This window comes from Aulonocara stuartgranti, assembly GCF_965226115.1.
Source record: "Aulonocara stuartgranti genome assembly, chromosome: 6".
NCBI classification, from domain to species: domain Eukaryota; kingdom Metazoa; phylum Chordata; class Actinopteri; order Cichliformes; family Cichlidae; genus Aulonocara; species Aulonocara stuartgranti.
The window spans coordinates 24,407,754-24,431,217 of NC_138944.1; the positions used below are offsets into that span (position 1 = coordinate 24,407,754).

At 43.5% G+C, this 23,464-nt stretch overlaps 1 protein-coding gene across 1 annotated transcript; it reads right to left on the reverse strand.

Moving 5' to 3' along the window:
• Positions 1-5,668: 5,668 nt before the first annotated feature.
• On the reverse strand, positions 5,669-18,381 carry dkk2 (dickkopf WNT signaling pathway inhibitor 2). The gene is made up of 4 exons (XM_082537418.1): positions 17,762-18,381; positions 9,541-9,691; positions 8,867-9,004; positions 5,669-7,657 (listed from the first exon to the last, which is right to left on the reverse strand). The coding sequence occupies exons 1-4, from the start codon at positions 17,945-17,947 to the stop codon at positions 7,407-7,409; spliced, it is 726 nt and encodes a 241-aa protein (XP_082393544.1). The 5' UTR covers positions 17,948-18,381; the 3' UTR covers positions 5,669-7,406.
• Between the last annotated feature and the right edge of the window lie 5,083 nt (positions 18,382-23,464).

Here is a 23,464-nt window from a genome sequence, read left to right on the forward strand (position 1 = left end):
TAAATTTTTAAGCCAGAAATTAGACGTCATCCAGGTTTTTATGTCTTTAAGACATTCCTGCTGTTTAACTAATTGATGAGTGTCGTCTGGCTTCATTGATAGATGCGACTAGGTATGGTCTGCATAGCAGTAAAATGCTATGCTATGTTTTTGAAAGTTAATGCCCAAGGGAAGCATGTGTAATGTAAACAGATTTGGTCCTAGTATGGAACCCTGTGGAACTCCATAAGTACCTTAGTGTATGAAGACGACTCTCCATTTACATGAACAAACTGGAGTCTGTTAGATATCATTTAAACTACTGGAGCGCAGCACCTTTAATTCCTGGAGTATGCTCTAAGAATTAAAGCTACTTCTCATCAGCTGGGATTTCCTCTCCTAAGAAAGCCATGACATTGTATTTGCTGTTCTGAATGCTACAAGCTAGCAAAATGCCAAAACATATGAATTCATAGAGGTGTCCAAACTTGCTGATGATCAATTAATAAAGATCAATTAATAAAGTACATTTGATTATCAGCTGTCGTTATTTTTTGTTTCTTTGTTTTTGTCATGGTCCTGGGCCATGTGGGCCCAGTATTCTTAGTTCCTTGTATTTTTGTATTTCGTTCCTTATTTAGGCCATGTTTTCTGAGTTGCCCTGTTGTGTTGTTCCCTAAGTGTTTTCCCTTCATGGCTCTCTCCCCCCTGTGTGCCCTCTATGTATTTATGAGCCCTCGTCTCCCTTTGTGGTTGTTTCATGTTTCCCCAGCCCGTTATGTCTGTGTTTTCCCCGTGCTCTCTCTCCTCCTGTCTGAACCTCTGTGCCTGTACATGTCATGTTCAGTTCACCCCGCCCTGTCTCGTTATGATTATCAGTGTCACCTGTGTTCCCCGTGTGTGCCCACTTTCCTCGTTTACCCTCTGTGTATTTCTGTCTGAGTCTCCCTCTGTTCGGCGTCGCGTTCTCCCTCATGTTGTGTGTAATTCTCCCCGTGGTTCGGTTCCTTGTACAGCTCATGCTTTAGTTTTCCCAGTTTTAGGTTATTTTGTATTACTTCTCGTGGCCAGCAATAAAGCTGTGTTTTTTGAGTTTATCCCCGTGTCTGTGAGTCTGCATCTTGGGTCCTTCTCCTGCCTGCCACACAGCAAACCATGACAGAAGAACGCGACCCCGAACTGGACCCAGAAGCTCACAACCCCTCCGCGGACCTCCAGGACGACTTGGTCTACACGGTGGAATACCACTGTGAGGAATGGGCGACGCTACCTCGAGGCGAATACCGGGAGACCGTAGCCGTCCGTCTTCAGCGGATGGTGTCCGGGCTCCCGTGGCTATTCGGCGCGCTGCGCCCCCACATCCGGGACTTTCTTGTGTCCGCCGTGGGCATCCGTCCGGGGCAGCTGTCCCAGAAAGAACCAGAAACGGTCAGGATCGGGACCATGGGGCTCACCACCGTTACGCCGCCTGTTCGCTTCTCATCGGCTTCTACATCTCCGCCACCGCCTGTCTACACTACGTGGCGCACGGAGATGCCAGAGGCCAGCGACTTCGGTGAAGAGGAGCGGCAGCAGGTGTTACGGGCGTATCGGGAGGACGAGCTCCGTTGGAAGCCCTAGCTTATCACCGAGGAGGAGCTCTCGTCAGCTGTTCCACCACAGACTGACCACCCCCCCTCGCCGCCGCGATCGGGCTACTCGTCTCCTGCTTCCTGCCTGGCACGGATGTGGTCTGAGGGCGAGGAGCCGGTCGCCACGGAAGGCCAGGCTGAGCCCACGGCCGCCCCTAAGAGGAAACGGCGTTCCCGCCGCTGTCGCGCACCGCCACGGCCCGTTCTGCCCTCCACTGAGCAACACGAGGTGGCTGTGGGGGGCGCGGATTCCGACCTCGAGGAGCGGCAGCGCGCCGTATGCGCGCAACCGGAGGAAGAGCTACGAGAGGAGCCATGGCTCGCTCCCCCCTACGATGAGGTTTTCCGCGGGACACGGCTAGCCCTTGGGGGCCCCCGGAGTTGCCTGGGACTTCTGCCTGCCACTCCGCTAACTACCGCCTCCTCAGCCGCTGCGACGCCTCAGGAGCCTCCATCTCCCACGTCTACGGGGCCCACGGCCAAAAGAAAACGGCGTTCGCGTCGCCACCGCATCGCCCGACGCTCGGAGGTGAGTGAAACTGTCCAGTCGCTCCAAGTTACCTCTGAGCAGAAGGCATGTGAGGAGGCTACGGACTTAGCCGGTGAGGTGGCTAGCAATGAGCCGTTCACCGAGCCGCAGGCCAGAGACAGTTCCGCTCCCGCTTCATTCAACCCGGCAGGGACCACAGACTCGATTCACAGACTGACAAGGTTTCCCACCGCCTTTGGTTTTAATAGCAGTAGGGAGGTGTTTCCTTTGGTGTCTCTTTCCGTGTCTGCAGTTCCAACTAAATCTGAGTTGCCTGTGGTTTCTCTCTTCCCTCCTGAGCCGGCCCTGCTCCTCCATCAGTCACTGAATGAAGGCAACGAAAGCATAGCTAGTGCTCCGGTGTGCCCAGCTACACTTGCTTTTCACGAACCAGAGACTGTGAACACTGGTCATGAACCCCTAGCATGTTACCAAGATGCACACATAACAGCAGATCATGGTGACCAGGACACTGTAATGTCGCAACACGTCTCCTGTCTCCCCATAGATAACAAACCAGGTGGTTCTGAACTGTTTTGCTCCAGCACCATAACCACCACTCAGGAGATGGAAGCTGGGGTCAGGATTTATGTGACACCATTTTCTCCTGCCTCTATGAACTCGTCACTAGATAGGCTTTTGGCCCCGAACAATGTCGTAACCACCCTCTCTCAGCCTGAAGCGTCACCTGCTTCAGTTAATGGTTCACGTACCGTTTCACCTGTATCTGTCTCTCCACTCAATAGGGTTAACACTCTGCAGCCACAGATCACTGCGGGTACGGGTTCCAACAAACACGTCCATCCAACACACCACAGTCATGCTACCACGGTGCCATTGGTTAGGTCCATATCTGTGTATTTACTGTTTTTCCAGGAGTCAGCTCCTGGTGATCTAAGCTTTGTTTTTGTGGATCGAGTGGCGGTCCTTGTTTTCCGTATGGTCGAACCAGCTCCTCTGAGCCGCACACTACCACCGGTTGAGTCCAACCAGCTTATGTTGACCTCTCCTAGGACTACACAGACTGGGCTAGTAACCTCTGAGCCCCTTCGGACTGATGTAGACTTTGGGAACCTAATGATTGCTGGCTCAGAACTGGTGGTCCCTACCACTGTCCACTTCATGGTTTCTTGTGTTAAGCTGTTAAGCCCTATGGACTGTTTTTTACCTGCTCTCTCTCTCTCTGGGTTTGTGCCTCAGCAGCCTGTGTTTCCTCAGCTCCTAGTCCAGCCAGGGGCCTTCATAACTGTTGTCCTGCGTCTGCTGTTGGACTCCCAGGTGTGCCTATCTGGCACCCTGCGGCGACGCCACCGCTTCGCGTCACGTCAGCTGGAGGGCCCGAGGAGCCCACCCAGCCACCTTCTGCTTCTGCTCCTCCTGGTCCAGCTTCAGCCTGTGCTTCGTCAGCTGCAGCTTCAGCCTGTGCTTCGTCAGCTGCAGCTTCAGCCTGTGCTTCGTCAGCTGCAGCTTCAGCCTCCGAGTCTTCGTCAGCTGCAGCTTCAGCCTGTGCTTCGTCAGCTGCAGCTTCAGCCTGTGCTTCGTCAGCTGCAGCTTCAGCCTGTGCTTCGTCTGCTGCAGCTCCAGCCTCCGAGTCTTCGTCTGCTGCAGCTCCAGCCTCCGAGTCTTCGTCTGCTGCAGCTCCAGCCTCCGAGTCTTCGTCTGCTGCAGCTCCAGCCTCAGCCTGTGCTTCGCCTGGTCCAGCTTCATCCGCGTCGTTATCCTCGCCGGGTCCGGCCCCAGCCTCTGCAGCGACGCCTGGTCCGGCCCCCGCATCGCCACCGTCTGGTCCTGCCTCGTCTGGTCCTGTGCCCACCAGGCCACGGCCAGCACGCCTGAGACTGGAGAGCCGCCGCTGCCTTCGGCGCGGCCGGCCCCCTGAACTGCTCCGTCGTCTCCTTCGCCGCCGCCGCTGCCTTCCGCGCGGCCGGCCTCCGGACCAGCTCTGTCACCTGTGCCACCCGCCTGGTCGGCCCCCCGACCGTGTGACCCGTGAACTCTTGTGCCTGTGGGCTCTGGGTCGGCCCCCTGAACTTTATTTGGACTATGGTCATGTGCTCCTGTGTTTTCTGTTTGTTTTGTTTCCCGTTCTGGTCCCTCCGTCCTGGTCCCCCGCCTCCCGCCCTGGGTGGGTTGTTTTCTGTTTTTGTTTTGTTTTTCGGGTTTGGGCTGTCGGGAGCCAGCCCTTTAGGGGTAGGGTGATGTCATGGTCCTGGGCCATGTGGGCCCAGTATTCTTAGTTCCTTGTATTTTTGTATTTCGTTCCTTATTTAGGCCATGTTTTCTGAGTTGCCCTGTTGTGTTGTTCCCTAAGTGTTTTCCCTTCATGGCTCTCTCCCCCCTGTGTGCCCCTCTATGTATTTATGAGCCCTCGTCTCCCTTTGTGGTTGTTTCATGTTTCCCCAGCCCGTTATGTCTGTGTTTTCCCCGTGCTCTCTCTCCTCCTGTCTGAACCTCTGTGCCTGTACATGTCATGTTCAGTTCACCCCGCCCTGTCTCGTTATGATTATCAGTGTCACCTGTGTTCCCCGTGTGTGCCCACTTTCCTCGTTTACCCTCTGTGTATTTCTGTCTGAGTCTCCCTCTGTTCGGCGTCGCGTTCTCCCTCATGTTGTGTGTAATTCTCCCCGTGGTTCGGTTCCTTGTACAGCTCATGCTTTAGTTTTCCCAGTTTTAGGTTATTTTGTATTACTTCTCGTGGCCAGCAATAAAGCTGTGTTTTTTGAGTTTATCCCCGTGTCTGTGAGTCTGCATCTTGGGTCCTTCTCCTGCCTGCCACACAGCAAACCATGACAGTTTTTAAGATGACTGCAAGTCCTGTGAAAACTTTCTTTTTCAGATAACTGTAAATAAACTTTTTTCATATTGAAAATATTTTTAAAGCCTTAAATATAGTCTTCTAATTCAATTAAAACGTTGTAAAGAAATATATCTTACTGTAAAGCTGTAACAGTTTAGCAAGAAATTTCTGCAACTGTGTTTTGGTTATGTTCTAGTTTTGCACCAATAAATTTCCTTTTTTAATTTCCTAGATTAGTTTTTATTTTCGGTATATCTTGGTAGTCACTATTAAATTGATAAGACTTAAAACTTATTTTTTTTGTTTGCATTTGTAATAGGTTGGTTTCAAATTATATAAGAGGTGACGACATGCCAAAACTCACCCCATCCAAAGATTGCTATCAGTGTAACAAAGCAAACATTTCAAAGGTTTATGCATGAAGATATTTGAAAGACCATTTATTTAACACACATAACTTTGCTTTTATTTATAACAAATAAAATAATGTCCACACCTTTAATATCTAAAGTAAGATTTTCAGGGGCAAAGCCTGAATAAATTTGAGGGTCATGTCAGGAAGTGCATTCAGCATCTTTGCCAGATCAAATATCCGTTGGCTGTCCCAACCCCTCAGGGAAAGGGGTTTTTTTTTAGCTATCAAAATGCATTATACGGTGTTTAATTTCCTGTTGTCATTGTAAGAATTCAGCATAAGAAGCAACACGATAAGCAAAAACAAGGCCCGTGTACTAGGAATACAAAATACATTCTTTTATTAATTCATCTTTGTAAATACATGAAACAGATCAATGCAGTGAATTCACAGAAACATCATTTCGTTGGATGCAAATCTTGAAACCATTTACACACAATTTACACAACACATTTTGGATTTTGATGCTCCCTATTTTAGGAACCATCCTTTTGATGCATTCAGTTTGTGATATCAGTCCATGCTATCTAAGCCTTTACCCCTTATCTACACCCACAACTTTAATCGATTTCAGTCTATCCAACTGTGCTTGTTTCTTCTGACATTACTCTTCTCACCTAGATCATTTTGCTATAACTTTTAGGATTCCTTTGTTATTATATGTACATGATATACATTGGTTCTTAAATACATTTGCTTTGCTTCCAGTCTATTTACAATATTAGAGCTTATTGGTATTTTAATGGTTACAAAATATATGTACTTGATGCTCTAAAAAATGTCTTAAAGCGAAAGGAGGCAAATGTTATATTGATTTGTAGGTAATGAGTGGTTATTTAAAGCACTGACACCAGGGGAGAAAAAGCATTGCTTCACATCCATTACACCATAAAACTCAATATTTCATCAAAAGAAAGTATCCAGTCGTATTTTAAAAGCAGAAAACTAAAGAGGGCTGTGTGCCATCAACAAGCCATTCGTTTTAACTGCAGTTCTCTTTAAAAACATCAGATTTGTGGAGCATTTTGCTTTCTAAAGGGAAAAATTGCGATTCCAACATATCCCTGAATCCCGTTTGTATGATTTGAAAAGCAGAACCATTCCGGTATTGAAACCACCAAGTCTGCAGCAAAGGACTACCTCAGTGCAAACAGTTTTAACACGCACAGTTGTATCACAATAGATTACAGCTGTATCCTACATCAAACAAGATTCCCACAATGAATACAATACTTTATCTCTCTTCTTGTGGCTAAAAATAGGGTGACAAGCGATTGCCCCAGACGAAACTCATCATTCCAAAGCAAATGTTCTTTCTGTCTTTGGTGTAAGAGGCGCACACACACACATCAGGGAATGTATATTTGTTCTTTGGACATTGTTGCTGGTTGTAAATGCTTTGCGTAGCAAAAGCTGGGTTCGATCTTAAAATAAGTACTAAAGTTGGCAAACAGACAGTATAACATGCCAAAATTCTGATCCTATGAGTGTCACATGCGACATTATTTAAAGCTAACTGACTTCAGAGTTTGGTAGAGCATGTACTATTCAGTAAAAATATGGCTTTTGTGTTAATAGTCCTTCGGCTTCGAATATCATAAGCTGGAGGTTTAAGGAAAGACTGCTATGACTGTTGCTGCTATCTACAAAAAGTCCACACCTATCACAGCATCAGCTGACAAACTCTGCGGTTCCCTGATATTCACAAGAATGTGTAAAATGTTGGTTTTTCTTTGGGGGGGGATAGCATCCTATAAGCTCACTAATCTCTCAAAACCGTGAGTGTGTTTGTGTGTGTTTGTGTGTGTGCGTGTGTGTGAGGGTGCGTGGTTGTTATGTGGGGTGCAGGGATGGACCACTCACAGAGAACACATTAAAGCATTCCCATTTGCCCTCCGTTTGCAGAATAGCGAGCCTGAAGCCGCATCTGTTCTGTCTCTTGTCAGTCTCTGTCTTTTCCTTCTTTTCAGTACCGCCACAACCCATCCTTAAAAAAAAAAATCCCCTCACACATGGAGACGGAGGCCTTTAAGCCGACAACAGCTGCCTTCTGCTTCAGATCTTCTGGCACATGTGGAGTCTGGACTTGGACGAAGAGGTGGCGTCTTTCCACACCTTGCAGGAGAGGCCCTTGGCACAGTCACAGCGCTGGAAGAGTTCCAAGCCGTGAGTGCCTTTCTTCCTCTGCTTGGTGCACACTTCTCCCTGCCTCAGCACCGGTTTGCAGATTTTTGTCCAGAAATGGCGGGCGCAGCAGTAGCCGTCCGAGCAATCGGAAGAACGCAAGCATGGGTCACCCTCGTGACCTAGAGGAAGAAAGCAATAAAAATATATGACCAGTGATAAACCGACAAACAATAAAATGCAAACTTTGCATTAAACTGGCATATTTGCACTTGGAAAAACATAAACCAAAAAAAAAGCATGTTCACATATTAATGTTTAATACTGTTTTTAAATTGCAGGTCAACAGCGAAAAGCAGCCATGTTTTGCTAATTAAACAAAAGATATCAACAGCTGACTGATTCTATATAATAATAATTTCCATATGTCTAAATATGCTTTTTTTTAAACGCTCTTTCATAGGCTGTCCTAATTTTTTCACATGACTCTGTATATATCTAACACACTTGCCTGACTGAATCTTTATAAATCAACAATCACTAGAATTGAAACACTTTTACTTGCAGGCCTGTGGCACAGCTTACCAGAAGCCGCATTATCATCCAATCCAGTCATCCTGTTTCCCTGACAAACCCCACTTTGCTGACTAGTTATTCCATTATTCCATCAGTGTGATGGACTGCTAAGTCAGACTGTTTTCCACTGGTTTAACATCACTGAGTTTCTGGGTTGAGTTTATTCAAGTGGCAACCTGCACCAGCCTATTATAATGTAATAATGTGTAAGGAGAGCGGGTGAGTCAAGTACAAGTAAAACCAAATGGCCTCATTTATGGCAGATTTAAGTAGTGCTCTTATTTCCACAATCATTTTAGCATTGGAGCCTTGAGGGCGTATTTATAGTGTAGTAATTTAAGTGTCTTATTAAACAGATTACTATATTGATAGTCCATTACTTGGCTTAAATCAGGTGACATGACTGCTAAGAACAGGTCTCTGTGAGTTATTTGCCTTAATTATGCCAAAGTTGCATTTTGTGGATAAAACTGGTGTATCATGGAAGGTGTCCTATCAATGAGACTGTTTGTATGGATTTAAGTAAGTGCAGAAACAGCAAAGGCATTGTGTTTTTTCTTTCCTTCTGGGATCTCCACGCTTAGATTGAGACACAGACACATGGGCAGAGGGGAAATGAGGGGCATATTTTGGTGCACTGCAATACCCATGAGTACTTTACGGGTTTCTTAAAGTTGACAAGAAAACAATTCAGCCAGACCAGGATAGGAAAGGGACAGAGCAAATCTAACATTAGAGGGAAAGTAATGATGATAAAAGATAATGTCTTGATATCACTCGGTTCATACTGGACATGCTTTGCTGTCAGATCTCACCTTTTAGAGAATGCTTGGCCTGTCCCTTTCCATTCTTCCCACCCTTCCAGCCGTGGTCTTTGGAGGAGAGCTTGATATGTTCATCTAATGGTGAGATGTGAGGCGAGATCACGCTCTCAGAGATGGGGACACAAATGACTGTAAAAACAGGAGAAACATATATAGTTAACGAAAACGCCAATGCTGCTTAGTTTTTCAGGAAAACATGGCACAGACTGTTAAAGCTGAGCACATTAGCCTCTGTGAAAGGTCTCTTAAATGGATGCTTTCAGTGCATAATGCAAAGAACTCCTATATGTGTTAGTGAGCTATGTTGATTTTAAACAAAGAGCAGTTTCAGCGCAGCCTCTGCACACATTCACGCTATTCACACTAAAACATGTGACCACTGATTCTTAACCTCTGGGCCTCAATTGAATACAGTTCAGCTATAGTTCAGGGTTCTGTCTGAAAGCATGTGTTCAACATTATTTAAATAGATTGGCTCTATAACTAAGACCCGCTTTTTCAAGAACATTTGAATAAAACCAGAAATCGAATTTTCACGATAGTGCCCTGCAGTCATAACGTAATTGAAACTGAAATGCGCTACAATCATGCACGTGTGTGTGTGTGTGTGTGTGTGTGTGTGTGTGTGTGTGTGTGTGTGTGTGTGTGTGTGTGTGTATTCGTACAGTTACTGCAGCGGTTGCCAGGGCAGCACATAGCATCTCGATGACAGCGCTTCTTCCTCCTGCGACAGGTGAGGCAACGAGAAGGAGCCTGTTGAGGGCTGTGGCAGTAGCTGCCCACGCTGCACTCCTTGTCATTGCTGCAAGGGTACACCTGGATAGAGAGAGAAGATGTTATGTCCAAATATCTGTCTACCCAGTTTATGAAAGAACCTGTTATGTTGCGTGACTTCCTGGCAGCAGAATTTTGAATGATTGCCGTGGACAGCCCGATCTAAAAACCATGCCTCACATAACTTCCATTGGTGAGGCGACGTGTTTAATTGAAATGCTCCCTGGTGCAGTTTGAGCTATGCTGATGCCAGTTCAGTTGCAGGTTAAATACCCACTTACTTCAGTTATGTTAAAAGCACATTAAAAGTGCTCGCAAGTTCTTAAAACACATTTTATGAAAAAATAAACAGAAAATGCTGCCTTTTGTTATTTGACTTTGATGTATTTGCCTAAGTGACATCAAGCAATATAAAGCACATGCACATATGGCTGCAGTGTAAACACAATTCCCTTAATTGCATCTGCAGGGTCGTTATTTTCTTCTTTAGAAAGGCGCACATCAGGCCAGAGTCAGAGAGTACCCATTGGGCATGCGGTTCCCTTGGCAACACTGATCCTGTCAGCATCCGAACTCATTTTATACCTCTTTTTACTGGGCCACTGGAACATCTTGAGATGGTAAACTAATCTGTTATCTCCACCCTTTATTTTTAATTTAACATGGCATATATTTTCTTGTAAAGATTTTGTGTCTCCCACATGTCATCACCCTCTGGATGTCTACAGAGTGCTGTGGTGCACATGGCATCACTGTTTAAAAGCGTTAAAGCTGATAGTTTTTTGCTCAAAGTATTGCGATACCTTTCCTATACCTTTCCAAAAGTCACGGCTGCAGCAAGCTAAAACAGTCAAGCCAAATGAATTTCACGTTACATCCAGGGGTCTTTGCAGAGACCCCTGATAACAAGAACACCTGATCCACCCCTGCAAAGGTGGTAGGTCTGTTCTTTCTAATCTGCAGCTGGGTCTTCAATTACTTTGCAAAATTATTGATTTAAGCTGTTCAACAAAGTTTCGTTTGGACCAAATACAGGACCTAGGAAAGAGCGAACTGAAGCCCAGGAGTTGTGTTTATTCGCTGTGTTACAGCTTCTTGCTAATGTACATGCCAGTGTCTGGTTGGTAGGTAAGCCTCTTGCATATTTTCCACCCTCTCATGAGCTAATCAGCAGCATTTCCCATTGCTAGTCACCTCAGAGTTGAGATTAGTTTAACATGTCACCCACCCACTTTGTGTCGCTTATTTCTCTGGTTCCTCCAGTTGTTAATTCAACTTTCTGAATAAAGAATTCTAGCTGGATTTTGATTGAAATACAGCAAATTCATATTTCTGAAAAGTAAGTTTAAAAACATGTGTTATTGTTTTGCAAGCCGAAGCTAAATTCCGCTCACTTTCTTTGTAATTACTGGGTGGCCCAAAAGACCCAAAACCTTAGCAAATTAACCCAAGAGTATCCAAGTAAATGGCTAGATACCAGTGGGGGTATGTGGTCAAACATATTGTTCAGTTTGTTGTTTGTAGATTGTTTGTTTTGGGTGAAATTACTACAGGCTGCGGTCCTTCTATACCAAGTTTAAGGGGAAAATATGCTGTAGGGATTAACTCGTCTATTACTGAATGTTTCTTTTTTTTTTTTTTTCCGTGGGCAAACAATACAGCTATTAAAATGACCAAACCAAGGCAAACCACTTCAGTTTCTCTCAGTATTCCCTAACTGTTCACAGGCTTAATGGGGCTACATTTCGGTAGCCAATCACGCTCCTTTACAGTTCATTTGCCTTTGTTTTTGCTTTAGCATTTCTTGTTTTTACACCAAAAGCCTGAGAAATATTATGTAGCCAAGTACACAAGAGCTTTTACGTCTTTTCCCTAATGAAGGGACCACACAAAGAAGGCATAAAACTAACTATCCGTAGCAGTGAGAAGTGCAATTAAACCCAAGCTCAGTCTTCTGATAACAAGCGTGTACACCGACATGAGACTCTCTTTATTGGAACCACTGTCTTGATATAATTCCATACACATGCAAGTCCCATTGTCATTAGACTTGGAGCAGGAGCAAAGGAGTTTGGTGCAAATTGTAACACAAATCAAAGAACTTTGCTGACAAATGGAATAATGTCACGAATTTGAGCCGAACTCATCAACGCAGGGGGACATTTTAAACAGCTGCAGGAAAGGCTCACATCCACATCTGAGGGGACGCGCGCACACACACACACACACACACACACACACACACACACACACACACACACACACACACACACACGAAAAAGAAAGTTCAGGTCACTGTGTTTCTGCACATCATTCTTTTATTTCCAACCATTCGGTTTAATTTGGAGGATAAGCTAAGATATGAAGTGGACCACATATTTGCACAACAGAACACCTATTCACGCATAACACCAAAGCTAAGATCAAATGGAATCTACTATTAATCACGTTCGCTGAAGACTGACATAAGCACACGATGTTTTGGTGGCGCTCCGCTGCCAACACAACATCCACATTTCCCTGGCACTGCATTGACAGATTTGATTTATTTGGTTTACCACTGACAAACATGGAAGAGTCAACATGTGAGTGAACATAAAAGAGGTTTAAATCAGAGTAAAATCATTACAGCCGCAGTAAATATAACAAACTCCTTTTGGGGGTATGAAGGTCAGTACAGAGAGGTCTACCATCCCCAAAAGAGCGGGCGCCGTTCCAGACGTCGATGTACACCACATGTTTAAATCAGCTATCGACAATATCAATATTTCAGCACATTAAAAGTTGTTACTCATGTGCTTTAGCTTCAGAAAGTGAACAAGATTAGACTTGCTGGAGGTTTGCCATGCTGACTTTCTCAGACTGGAAACACATGGATGCAATGATGTAGCCGTAGAAAAATGAGCTGAAATATTCAGCTGAACGCTCATCTATCATTATGACAGATTCCCATAATGCAAATGATTAACATTGCTGATGAAAGCAACAAATCCTTGGTGCTTTATGGATTCCCAAAATTTCTTAATTACTACAAGGTTAAGAACTGCTGTCAGGATGTGGAGAGGTCATATTTGTGCGTAAGCAGGAGGAAACGCTGAAAATTTCACCTCATCGATTGTTAAGATACGAACCCGCCCTGTCAGCACTTCTGAAGCTCATTAATAAACACAGTATGGACTTTTCCCAGCTCCCAGTCTTTGTACTAAGCCGAACTAATAACCTCCTGGCTTCACCTCTCTATTTAACGCACATTAAGTCGGCATTGATTCCTCAAAACAAACAACCCCAAACTGTTCCTCCCAGGTTTTTACAAACTACTGCTGTTATAATGAGAAATAAACTTTCCCGCTCAACTGTGGAGTTCAGTTTCTCTGCTAGCTCCTCTTTTAAAGAAATACGGACATTGCCGTGGACTCTCAAGAAAAGAATTTGCTGGAAATGTGGACTGAACAGAAGTTCAAGTTTTCTTTTTCTCTCCTGACAAGAAAAAAATTCTGGTTATCTAAAGAAGACAAATGGATCCAGACGTGCAGCAGTACTTCATACTACCTGCATTCAAACCTATCTGTCTTTCTGAGCTAGCAGGTTTGCATCGATCACAGTACACGGGGCACTGTGGGAATGGGGCTCACCTCTTCCATCATGTCTCAAACTGCAAGACAATCCTTTGAAACCCAATGATACGAGGCCGGCCCCCTAAATCACAGCTGATAAACTTGCCTTATCTTGTCATGTTTTAAAACGCCTCTTTTGCAACATCTGAGGGACAGGGTTTCATTTTGGGATGCATCTTATTAATCTCAAATCGCTTTTTTTCCCCTGTTGCTCCCTTATTTTTCCTTAGACAGCCTAGCAACATAAAAGAAGAGCCTTGGATCCTGCATAGGAAGTGGGTTGAGCACTCTGTACTGTGCAGCCTCTCATGGTATGCTGGTGAGACGATAAAGGAAGAGACAGACGGAGGGCAATAAGGGAAGCCCCCGGCCCTGTCTCGTGTTGCTCTCGTGCTGGTAAAGCTCTACGGCTTTGAAGAGGAACCTTAAATGTGCGGGAGCAACAATCTCCAAGGGATTTACTGCAGGATATACAGGGCTTTGAACCCTCTCTGCCAGTCTTTGGATCCCCTATTTACCTCTCTACAGTCATTCCAAAGTGCTGATATAATTCAACGGAAGAGCCCGGTAATGCATAAAAAAAAAATAACACCAAGAATGTCTCCTCTCCTCTATGTCTAGAACCTAGGCAGAACCAAGAACCAGTATGAACGCTGGAAAGCAGCAGTGGAACAACATAACAGAAGGGTAATTTAAGCCCTTAGACTCCAGCTCTTTATGATCAACTGACAAAAAAGCAAAAAAAAAACCCTCAAAGGTAATGTGAGAGAATAACAGACAAGAGGTTGGATGGGCCAACAAAATAATGGGCCAACATCAGCTGACAGGTTTGTTTGTTTTTTGTTTGTTTTTGTTTTTGTTTTTTTTAATAAAATTGCTACAATTGTTCCCCCAGACTTGTGTTTTTATTCTTGTGATCTGGACGATGAAGCTCAAACTTGCCAAAAACTGTATATTAGAAAAAAAGAAGTGAATTGAATTCTTCATCTACTTTGAACATTTTCTAAGATCAGATCAGATAGCACATGAGGGCATGGAGAAATGATGTATTTTATTGCTTCATTTGGAGCACTTGTAAACCTCACTGCTGAATGGAACGGTGATATTGACCTCCAATGCAAACACTAATAAAACATAAGGCAGAACTGCAGTCTGCTGCAAATGGCAAAGATCACCTTTATGAACCATGACATTAGTGAAGTCTCTCTTTTTCATGTAACTATTGACTATAACATCCCTCTGCCACCCAAATCATTTTTAGCATCTTTTACAGTTTTTAAACACACTAAGTTAAAGAAATTAGCGTTATTTCCTTCCACTTATTTTGCCTGGAACAAAAAAAAAAGTTGCAACAAAGCTAAAGCACTGTCTTAGGCATCCGCCCTCTTTGCTTTTTGTGCTCCTTCAGAGCTCCAGCTCATAACCTGAGGCAGTGAATGGTGTTAATGAGTGGCAGCGGCCTTAAAGAGTCAAACAAACGATGTCACTGAATAAACAAACTTCATTTGCCCTGAAAGCACAGACGGCCGCTATCAGATAACATAGGGAAGACTGCACACAAGTCACTCATACAAACCATGTCCTCAGACACAACTCGGCCTCTTTCATCACTCAAAACACATGTGTTTATAACCATATCCCTTTGAGCAGTAGGATCCAGAGTCTCTAAAAACTAGGCCTTCCTTAAGTTAAGTATACATTCTGAGTTGATCTTAGTCATTGCACCCATAGCAAGGCTCACAGTCACTGTACGCGAGCGGTGTCTTCAAAGGCTATCGGGGGAAAGCGAAAAAGTGCTCGATAGTAATCTGGGAGGTATGCTGCTTTAAAAGGTGTAATCTTGTGAAATAAGAGGTGCACAGGGTCTCTTCTCTCATTAACAAGTCGAGTTACAGTTAAGGTGGTCTCCACACAAGAACCCTAATGGTTCCGGCTCAAGGGCCTCATGGTACCCGAGGGACCCACATGCTGGAAAACCTGCAGAACTGAAGACTAAAACACACATAAGCAGTCACATCTTTTCTCTCTTTCTCAGCTCATTAGGATTCTTGAACAATCATTTTTGGCTCGGGGTGAAAGGCTACATTTTAATAGAGAGAGTCTCAGGAGATTGCTTGTTAAAAGTAAACCCTCTGGTGAATTCAATAAAGCAACTAGTTAAGGCCGACTGACCGGCTGCCGTTTTACAGGCACGTTATGCACGAATGCCGCCAGAGTGTTGGTTCCCTTGTGGGTTCAGAGGTTACAGTGGTGCGCGCTGCCTGCCCGTGCTATCCATTTCTGTTGGTTCCCTTCCAAGAAGCCCAGAGTGCCACCCACGAACACTGGCTGTCAAGGTCTTGGAGGTTTTGGCTTTGTCGGTTTTACTCCAGTCAGGCTGACGTGTAAGGGACGAGACAAAAGGAAAACACTCAGCTGTTTGCCCCGTCTGTACACGCAGGAATTCCTAACGCCTTTCCTGGTTTGTGCGTGATTAATGTCACCCTTATCATCAACCTTTGTCAGCAGCTACAGGAAATCAAAGCACATTACGTTATCAAATGCTTCCTTTAACCCAAAAGCTTTGACCAACATTTCTTATATCCATCATCTGATGGGTACAAAACTAAATTACACCCTGGTTTCCTGCTACAGCCACTCATTGTATTCCAGTAATCTTCTACAAAGTGATGTAAAACCAACGTTTGGGGAGATTCCTGGTAATTTTCAGAATAATTGTTAACCTTGAGTGAGTTTCAGATCCCCAAACAGCTGTATTAAACTATGTAAAAGTGAACTGAAGTACTAAAGAAAAACTGCATTTTAAAATAAAAATGGATACAGTGGTAAATTGTTCAGATTGTCTTTCACATAACTTTCACAAACACTAATTTGCTAACTATCCTCACCAGTTGTGGCAAACTCAGCAGTATTACAATGCATTCATAACACAACAGCGCCAAAGTCTCCTCCTAAAACTGACGCCAAAAGAAAACTTGAGCCGACACATGCCCTTTTCCCCAATCTTCACCCGAGTGCTAAACTGACATATGAAAGTAGAGAGGCACCTCAAAGATGGAAATATAGGATGCCAAAAGCCTCAATAATGGAGATTTTGTGTGTGTGTGTGTGTGTGTGTGTGTGTGTGTGTGTGTGTGTGTGTGTGTGTGTGTGTGTGTGTGTGTGTGTGTGTGTGTGTAATTGTGCAAGCTAAGGTACAGATATTGCAGATTTACCCCAAAAAACTTGCAAAAACTGCATCCTGTTGTTCTCTTCTAAATTAATTGTGCAGGACATTTTTACTGAAACACAAATAAGACTTTGATTTATTACACTATATAATACAGCTATTTACAGATAGCCACTGCATGATGAGAGGCAGAAGGACAGTGCAGCTCACTCACTATCGTCGAGCCACAAGTCTTCGCTAAGGCCGAGCTGCGGCTGTTTCTTTACCACTCTGGAAAACCTCATAAATGATATTAGCCATCCTGGTTTGGACCCACCACACCATGACATTATACTTTTGTAACAGTGTGGTGGTTTCTGCACACACATATTGTTTTCCCTCGGTCCAATCTTCCAAACCATTGCAAAGGCATGAAAGTAAGCAGGCGCTCAAAATTGTGGTCTGGCACTGCAGCTTTTCCATAATTCTTCTGTATCAGCTCGATGCCTCCTTTTTCAAAACTAAGCATTTCACTGATATGCAAGACGATCAAAAAAAGGCAAGGTGTACAGGCCAAATGCAAACGAAGCAGGTGAGACCACTGGGGGGAGGGGTGTCCTGGAGATGTGGCAGTGCCATCTACTGCTCGCACACTATCTGCTATGCTTATTTTATACATACACGCCTGCCTTCCAAGCTGATTTAAACATCCACCTCTCAGGAATTATTATTTGTTGGATTGTGAATTTTCCTGGCCAATCCACAGGTTTAGATGTTCACAGTTTTTTTTAATCTCATATTTGCTCTCACAAGCACTCTCTACAGAAATGCGGCACTTTGTTGAAACAGTGGGGATCGATACCCCTTTGAATGGGTATAAAGTGGTTGGTAAGAGTGGCCCCACAGAATCTCATAATCCCAGCAAGCGCCTGGACCGCTTTAATGACACGCGGATCCAGACAGAAAATTACCCCAAGTGTTAACTTTTTCTCACTTTTCTGACGGCATTAATGATTTACTGTGGAAGTGTGCTGCACCCGACTGTGGCGTCAGGTTTGAAAGGCAATTAGGATTTATGAGGGGTCCAATCCTCCCAATTTCCAATAACGATCCACACATGACGCAGCTTTCTGAAGGTGTATATTACTATTTTACCCTTTAATTGTGCAAAGGAAAATGTTTCCCACTCAGCAATCATAAATTGGAAAAGGGGAACTCGTGGAAGAAAAGTTTTTGCTATTACGATTGTTTTTGTTGCATTTCATAAACTGTCTTCTTAGTAATACAGGGCAAAAAGTGCTCTGACATCTCCGCTGATATTTTCTCAGACAGTGAAATAACTGAAGTTACCTGGATGTTGTGTTTCTTGGTGACTGTTGCAGATCGGTTGGTTGCCGGTGTCGGTATTTCTTCCAACTGACCGGGTTTGATGGAATTCGCCTTCGGGCGCGCCTCTGATACCTGGGATGTCCCAGTCCTGAGCGCAGTGACGAGAAACACTACAACACAATATCTATTCCAAGCAGAGACGACCATCCTCAAAAAATACTGAAATATATGGAAAAAGGAAAAAAATAATTTAGTAGAAAAGAAAAATAAGTTTCTCAATGAGACGTGTGCGCCCTGGCAGTGTCCATGCGTCACGCTTGTCAGACTGCAGTACACACAGTGGTGATGATGATGATGATGCCAAGTTTCTGGTCCTGAAAAGGTCAAATAATTTAAAGGACTGCCATTGAAGATTCTTTTAAAAGCAACGACACAAACAAACACGGGGAGCCAGGTGCACGAGTAAAAAAAATTATTTTTTTTGTATGAACCTAAACTGTTAAAATGCCGATGCTCTGAGGGTCAGACAGAAACTTGACAAGAGGTCTCCACTGTGCCTCAGTCTGGCTGCGAGTGAGCGCTTAGTCCTGTAGCCGGCTGTTTTATGATCTCGGATACTTTCTTTTTATAGGATTCTAATGAGTTTGCTTCCTCCGCCCCTATTCACAACTGACAAAGAATGAAACTGATCTGTGCGCTGCGCTGCTGCTCTCGCATTGTCGTCTGGACACCGGCACCAGGAGCTCCGTTGGGAAAAAGCTATAAAATTATACACTGTGTATTTTAACTGAGCACTTAACCCTTTTTTACTGCGATCACGCAAAGGAAACGGGAAGGGAAAAAGTCACTTTGGCGAGTCCAAAAAAGAAGGAGAAAAAGGCTTTCTTTTGGAAGTGAGGTGGAACGCTTTACTTTAAAAAGAGAATTAATTTATCTGTCTGGGGGAAAAAATTGCACCTGTGCTTAAAATTTAAAAACTACCCCGCCTAATGTTAAAGAGAGAGAAAAAAAAGCAGTTTAGGGTTAACCAGCATTCCGGAATAACGTAGAATTTAAAAATAAAATCTGATAACTATTGTTTTCTCCCTGGGAAAGACATCCCTCATGATGCAAGGGATGACGACGGTGATAAGGTTACTGATGCAAGAATTATAGAGGCTCCTTTGTTGTTACGAGTCTTGCATGGGGATAAATTATATTCATGTTGGTTAGATAATGTATTTCTTGGTACAATGGCTTCTTTCAGTTTTAGGCAGGTAGAGCAGACGTGAATAATTCACTCAGGGAGTGATTCATTGTAGTGATTTCGGTGATGTATTGCTCTTATTGTGCGCACTTTACATGCATAAAATAATGTGATGTGCTTGGTCATGATCATTGATTATAGCGTTAAACATGATAACTTTCCGATGTGAACCACGTGCATGTAAATCAAACACAAAATTAAAAGAAGAAAAAAATAGCTGCCAGCAATCAAAATCATTTGCACACAATAGCTCACCTAATACTACTTTAGTCTTCACACAAGCTGGAAGCTTCTATTGAAGGCTGGAAGCCTGGCTGGGCAGGGATGAAACCAGAATACTGGTAAAGGCTTCTGACCTCAAAAGCGATCCATCACAGCCTCCAATTCAAAGTGTCAAGTTCTTTTGTCAGAGACAATGGGCGACCAACTGAACTGGGGAGTGGGAGGAAGTATTGGACTTGTCTGATGTAACTGTAGATGCGGAGGTGATACTATTTTAGCCTCTGTTGTCACCTGAGCGTGCACTGATTTACCAGACAGATGCTTTTACCAGAAACACATCTGAAAAGACCTCAAGTTTAATGTGGGAAACAAGGTTTGGATAATTAATTGGAGTAAGTCTGCATAACATAAACTTGCACTGAGTTAAATAGTTCTGTCACAGGGAAGTTTTTTTGTCCTTTGTGGGATAAATGGAAGATTATGTTCTTATGTTCAAATAACCATTGCAAGAAAGAAAGAAAGAAAGAACGGAAGGAAGGAAAAAAATACACAGAGCAAAAACTTTGATTTATTCCACAAACACTGGGTGGTGCCCAGCTGGACTTTGTCTGGCTTCGTTATTCCTGATGAAACAGCTGAAAAAGTCCCGAAAGAGACGGCAAAATGGGCTGACAGTGAATCAGAGGACCAGAGCAAAGAGAGATGGGTTTGGTTGGTCTGTGGCATTTCAGACACAGTCATCAGTTTAATACATGCAAACAGGAAAGAGAGGACACTTCAAATGATAGTCTACAGAAGCGTCAGAGGGGAGGAACACGGCGTTTTGATGCACTAGTGCTGATAAGTGTGGAAACATCTGCAGAAACCACAGCAGATTAAACGTGACGGTATCCTGCTGGAGGGAAGGTGATGTGAAGACTGCGGGCAGCAAAGCTTCTGGTCCATGACGGTGTGAGCATATTGCATGTTAGTGGATGTCACTGATAAGTGTAAGAAAAAAAAGATATTAAAAAAATAATAATATTTGAGTTGGGATTCACAGAGGGGGGGGGGGGGGGGGAAGAGCAGGCTAAAGAACCTGGGCCAAAATCTGTGATTGCTGTCTTGGCTCTTTTAGTAGGAAATAGTTTCCCGTGGGATTATCTTATGTTCTGACACGCTATCATCACCCGAGCCTCCACACGGTAACCACATTTGGACTGTTATGTTGCTGTGTTAATACTTTAACAGAGGCAGATTCTCAAATGTTTAAGAATTTAAGCTGTCTGTAAAATCACAGCATAGAAAATATCACCTGTGAGTGACAACGGTGAAAGCAAAGCACAGCTGATTTGCACAACTTGAGGGAAGATTAAAAAGTGTATAGTGGAAATTAGAACCCATTCACACTAGACTGGATAAGGTCTTCCATCACTTTCAAACAACTTGGAGCTTTAGAAAAACTGATAAAAACTGTAAAATTATAGCCATGTTTACACTGGCTGAGGCAATCTGATTTTGCAGATGCCCCAGTTTCAATAGAATTCATGGCAACTAGACAGTGTAATAGCTGTGGCCAGTTAGGTAAACACACATTTTAGGTCTTAGATACTCCAGACTAGACTGATTAAGACTTAAGATTACCATTTGTTGTTGCTGGACGCACTGTTCACCGGCTTTTGTGATCAAAAAATTAATTTTCTTGAAAGTCAAGCATTTTCCAGTTGTGCCAGATGTGTGTCAGCAAACAGAAGGAAGCTGACTGCAGGGAAGCAAACGTGGATGCTAGCGTGTTTTGGCATCCATGAACTGACGTGACAAACTATTGTCATCTGTAAAATAAAATCTTTTTTTTTTTCATTATTATTTTACTTCATACAAGATTTCAGCTACTCAACATCCCTGGTCTCACTTGCGATATTTTGAGTTTGGTAATATACCAAAACTACTGTGGGAAGGCCAGTTGAGCAGCCACACGCATTTACAACTAAGTAATTCTGCAAAAATCTGTGCAGTATATGGTTTAGGATTGTCTTGGTGAAATCAGCAAGGACACAACATAGGTTTTCTTACTTCCTGAAGTATGTGTTGTAGCAATTACTGGCAATTGCAAGCATAATCAGAGCTAAACTGTTTTTAATTAACCCAAACTCCCAAACCTAACGTCTCTTGCGTGGCCATTTTTTGGTTTTATGCTTATTAGTTTTGTTGCTACGTCACTTTACCCGTGACACAAATGTTTAGATGGAGAAAACTGATATTTCACATCTTTTAAATCAACTCAGTTTTTCCCTTGTCTTAGTTTTTCTTCACCATCATTAAAGTCAATGTAACCACCAAGTTAAAACCTAAAATGAGGCAATCAGTGTTTTCTTTTGTTGTTGTTTTTAACTATTTGGTATGTTTTTCTTGATATGCACTGGAGTTGTGCCAGATGCGATGAAGAGTGCATTATACTGAAATGACACAGGTTCAAAATCAAATAAATTGGCACAACTACATCCGAGCAGTACGGTAATCTGTAGCTACAACATTTTACGTCTTGTGTGAAGAACAATTTGGATTAACATTTTTGGATTACCATCAAAGCCGTTGTGGGTTTAAACTTTTGTGTAATTGAAGACAGTGTAAACCAGTTTCACTGTGCCTCACTGTGTCTGCTTCTTGTTAATAGATCACACAATCCATGAATGGTTTCACCTTCCCAGGCTTACCACCCACAACTATGCTTCATTACAACACATCAGTCAGTGTAGTGTAAGTCTGCCTTTGATTCGGGGTCACTCAGAAATTTGGGTGTTTATGTTCTGTCCGTAGTGCAGGGTTTCCCGTGGTGGAGAACCAGCAGCATATCTGTCATGCTTTGTCAGTGAGGTGGAGCTGAGTGAAAGACTGCCGCTGACTTTGATGTGGCTTATACAGAACATGCATATGGACTACACCCCACAATAGATGAACAATTTATCCAAGAGACTGTCTCTCCACTTTTTTTTTTACACATCCAGCAGATGTGAGCTGGCCTGATGACATGGGTCATGCGGCAGATGGCTCAACATTAGAACAGCCGGCCAAAAGGAAGCAAGTCTGGATCCAGCAAATTAAATGTTTGGACGTCACACGAAAAAAAAAAAAAAACACATTGGCTTTGATTTCATTGAAGGTGACTGTTCTCATTTTTATCACCAGCTTCCTTCAGGACAACATTAATGATGGATTATCTCGACATCTCTTCTCATAAAGAGCTGTTACCAAATACCATTTTGCTCCACATATTCTATTGCTTAAGTTGTGTTTTTACAACAAAATTCCTAGAAATGATCCGGACAGTTTTTTTCACTACTGTTTCAACTCTTTCCAAGTAAAAAAAACATTCTGCTTTTAATAAAAGATGAGCCCCGTGACTGATGCTGGAGTTATCCAGAAATTAAGACTTTGGGATCAAAGAGTTTTCAAACTTAAGTGCATTCAGAGACAAACAGAGATGTTTTGCAGAGATACGTCTCGCAGTTCATCAGCTCTTCGTACGCTCTATTTTTTCCATTACTACACCGAACACATAAAGACTGATCAGTCCCTATTGCAATTATTCTTAAATCTTCTCTTGAATGCACTACTTCAAAATGTTCATGCTTCACTCTCCACAATTGTCATCAATCCTTACCAATAAGGATGGCTTGAAGATTCATTTTTCTGAAGCAGAAGTCAACAAAATCCCATATTTATTTTCCATATCCAACCTAGAGTCGCTCTATAGGCCAGCAGTGAGGCCTGCCCGACGGTTTCAGAGTCACTGCCATTTTGTAGCATGCTCGTAGGTTTACTTTTACCTTTCTTTAGGATTAAGGTTAAAATGTTAATTTAAAACTAAGGTCCAGGTTGAAGGGATAGGTCTGTGCAGGCAGAAACACCAAGACCTTCCAGAGGAACACCAAAGCGTTCCCGAGGCAGCCGTGGACGTGATCTCTTCAGTGAGTATTGTGTCTGCGCTGGAGTTACCTCCCAGTAGGTCTGAGACAGCTCAAGAGACGAATTGTGACTGTGCAGAATTGCCTGCAGAGAATTTACATTATAATGTACCAACTATGCATGCTCCACAGGTGGCAGACCGCAGCAGAGTATAATCAAGGCATATGGCTAAAGCCTTGATTATACTCCGTTCCTGACACGGATATAGAGACCTGGAGACACCACAGCCGAGTACTCGTGCCTGTTATATTTTTTTTAAGTCCACTTGAAGTCCCCTGCCTGGGATCCATACGCAGTTGTTGCTGCGATGC

Excerpts from the sequence above, each read along its gene's own strand:
- dkk2 (XM_082537418.1), bottom strand. The coding sequence starts at position 17,947 with ATGGTCGTCTCTGCTTGGAATAGATATTGTGTTGTAGTGTTTCTCGTC. Across the intron at positions 9,692-17,761 it reads CCAAGAAACACAACATCCAG|GTGTACCCTTGCAGCAATGA; the intron begins GTAACTTCAGTT and ends CTCTCTATCCAG. Across the intron at positions 7,658-8,866 it reads GGCCAAGCATTCTCTAAAAG|GTCACGAGGGTGACCCATGC; the intron begins GTGAGATCTGAC and ends TTCTTCCTCTAG.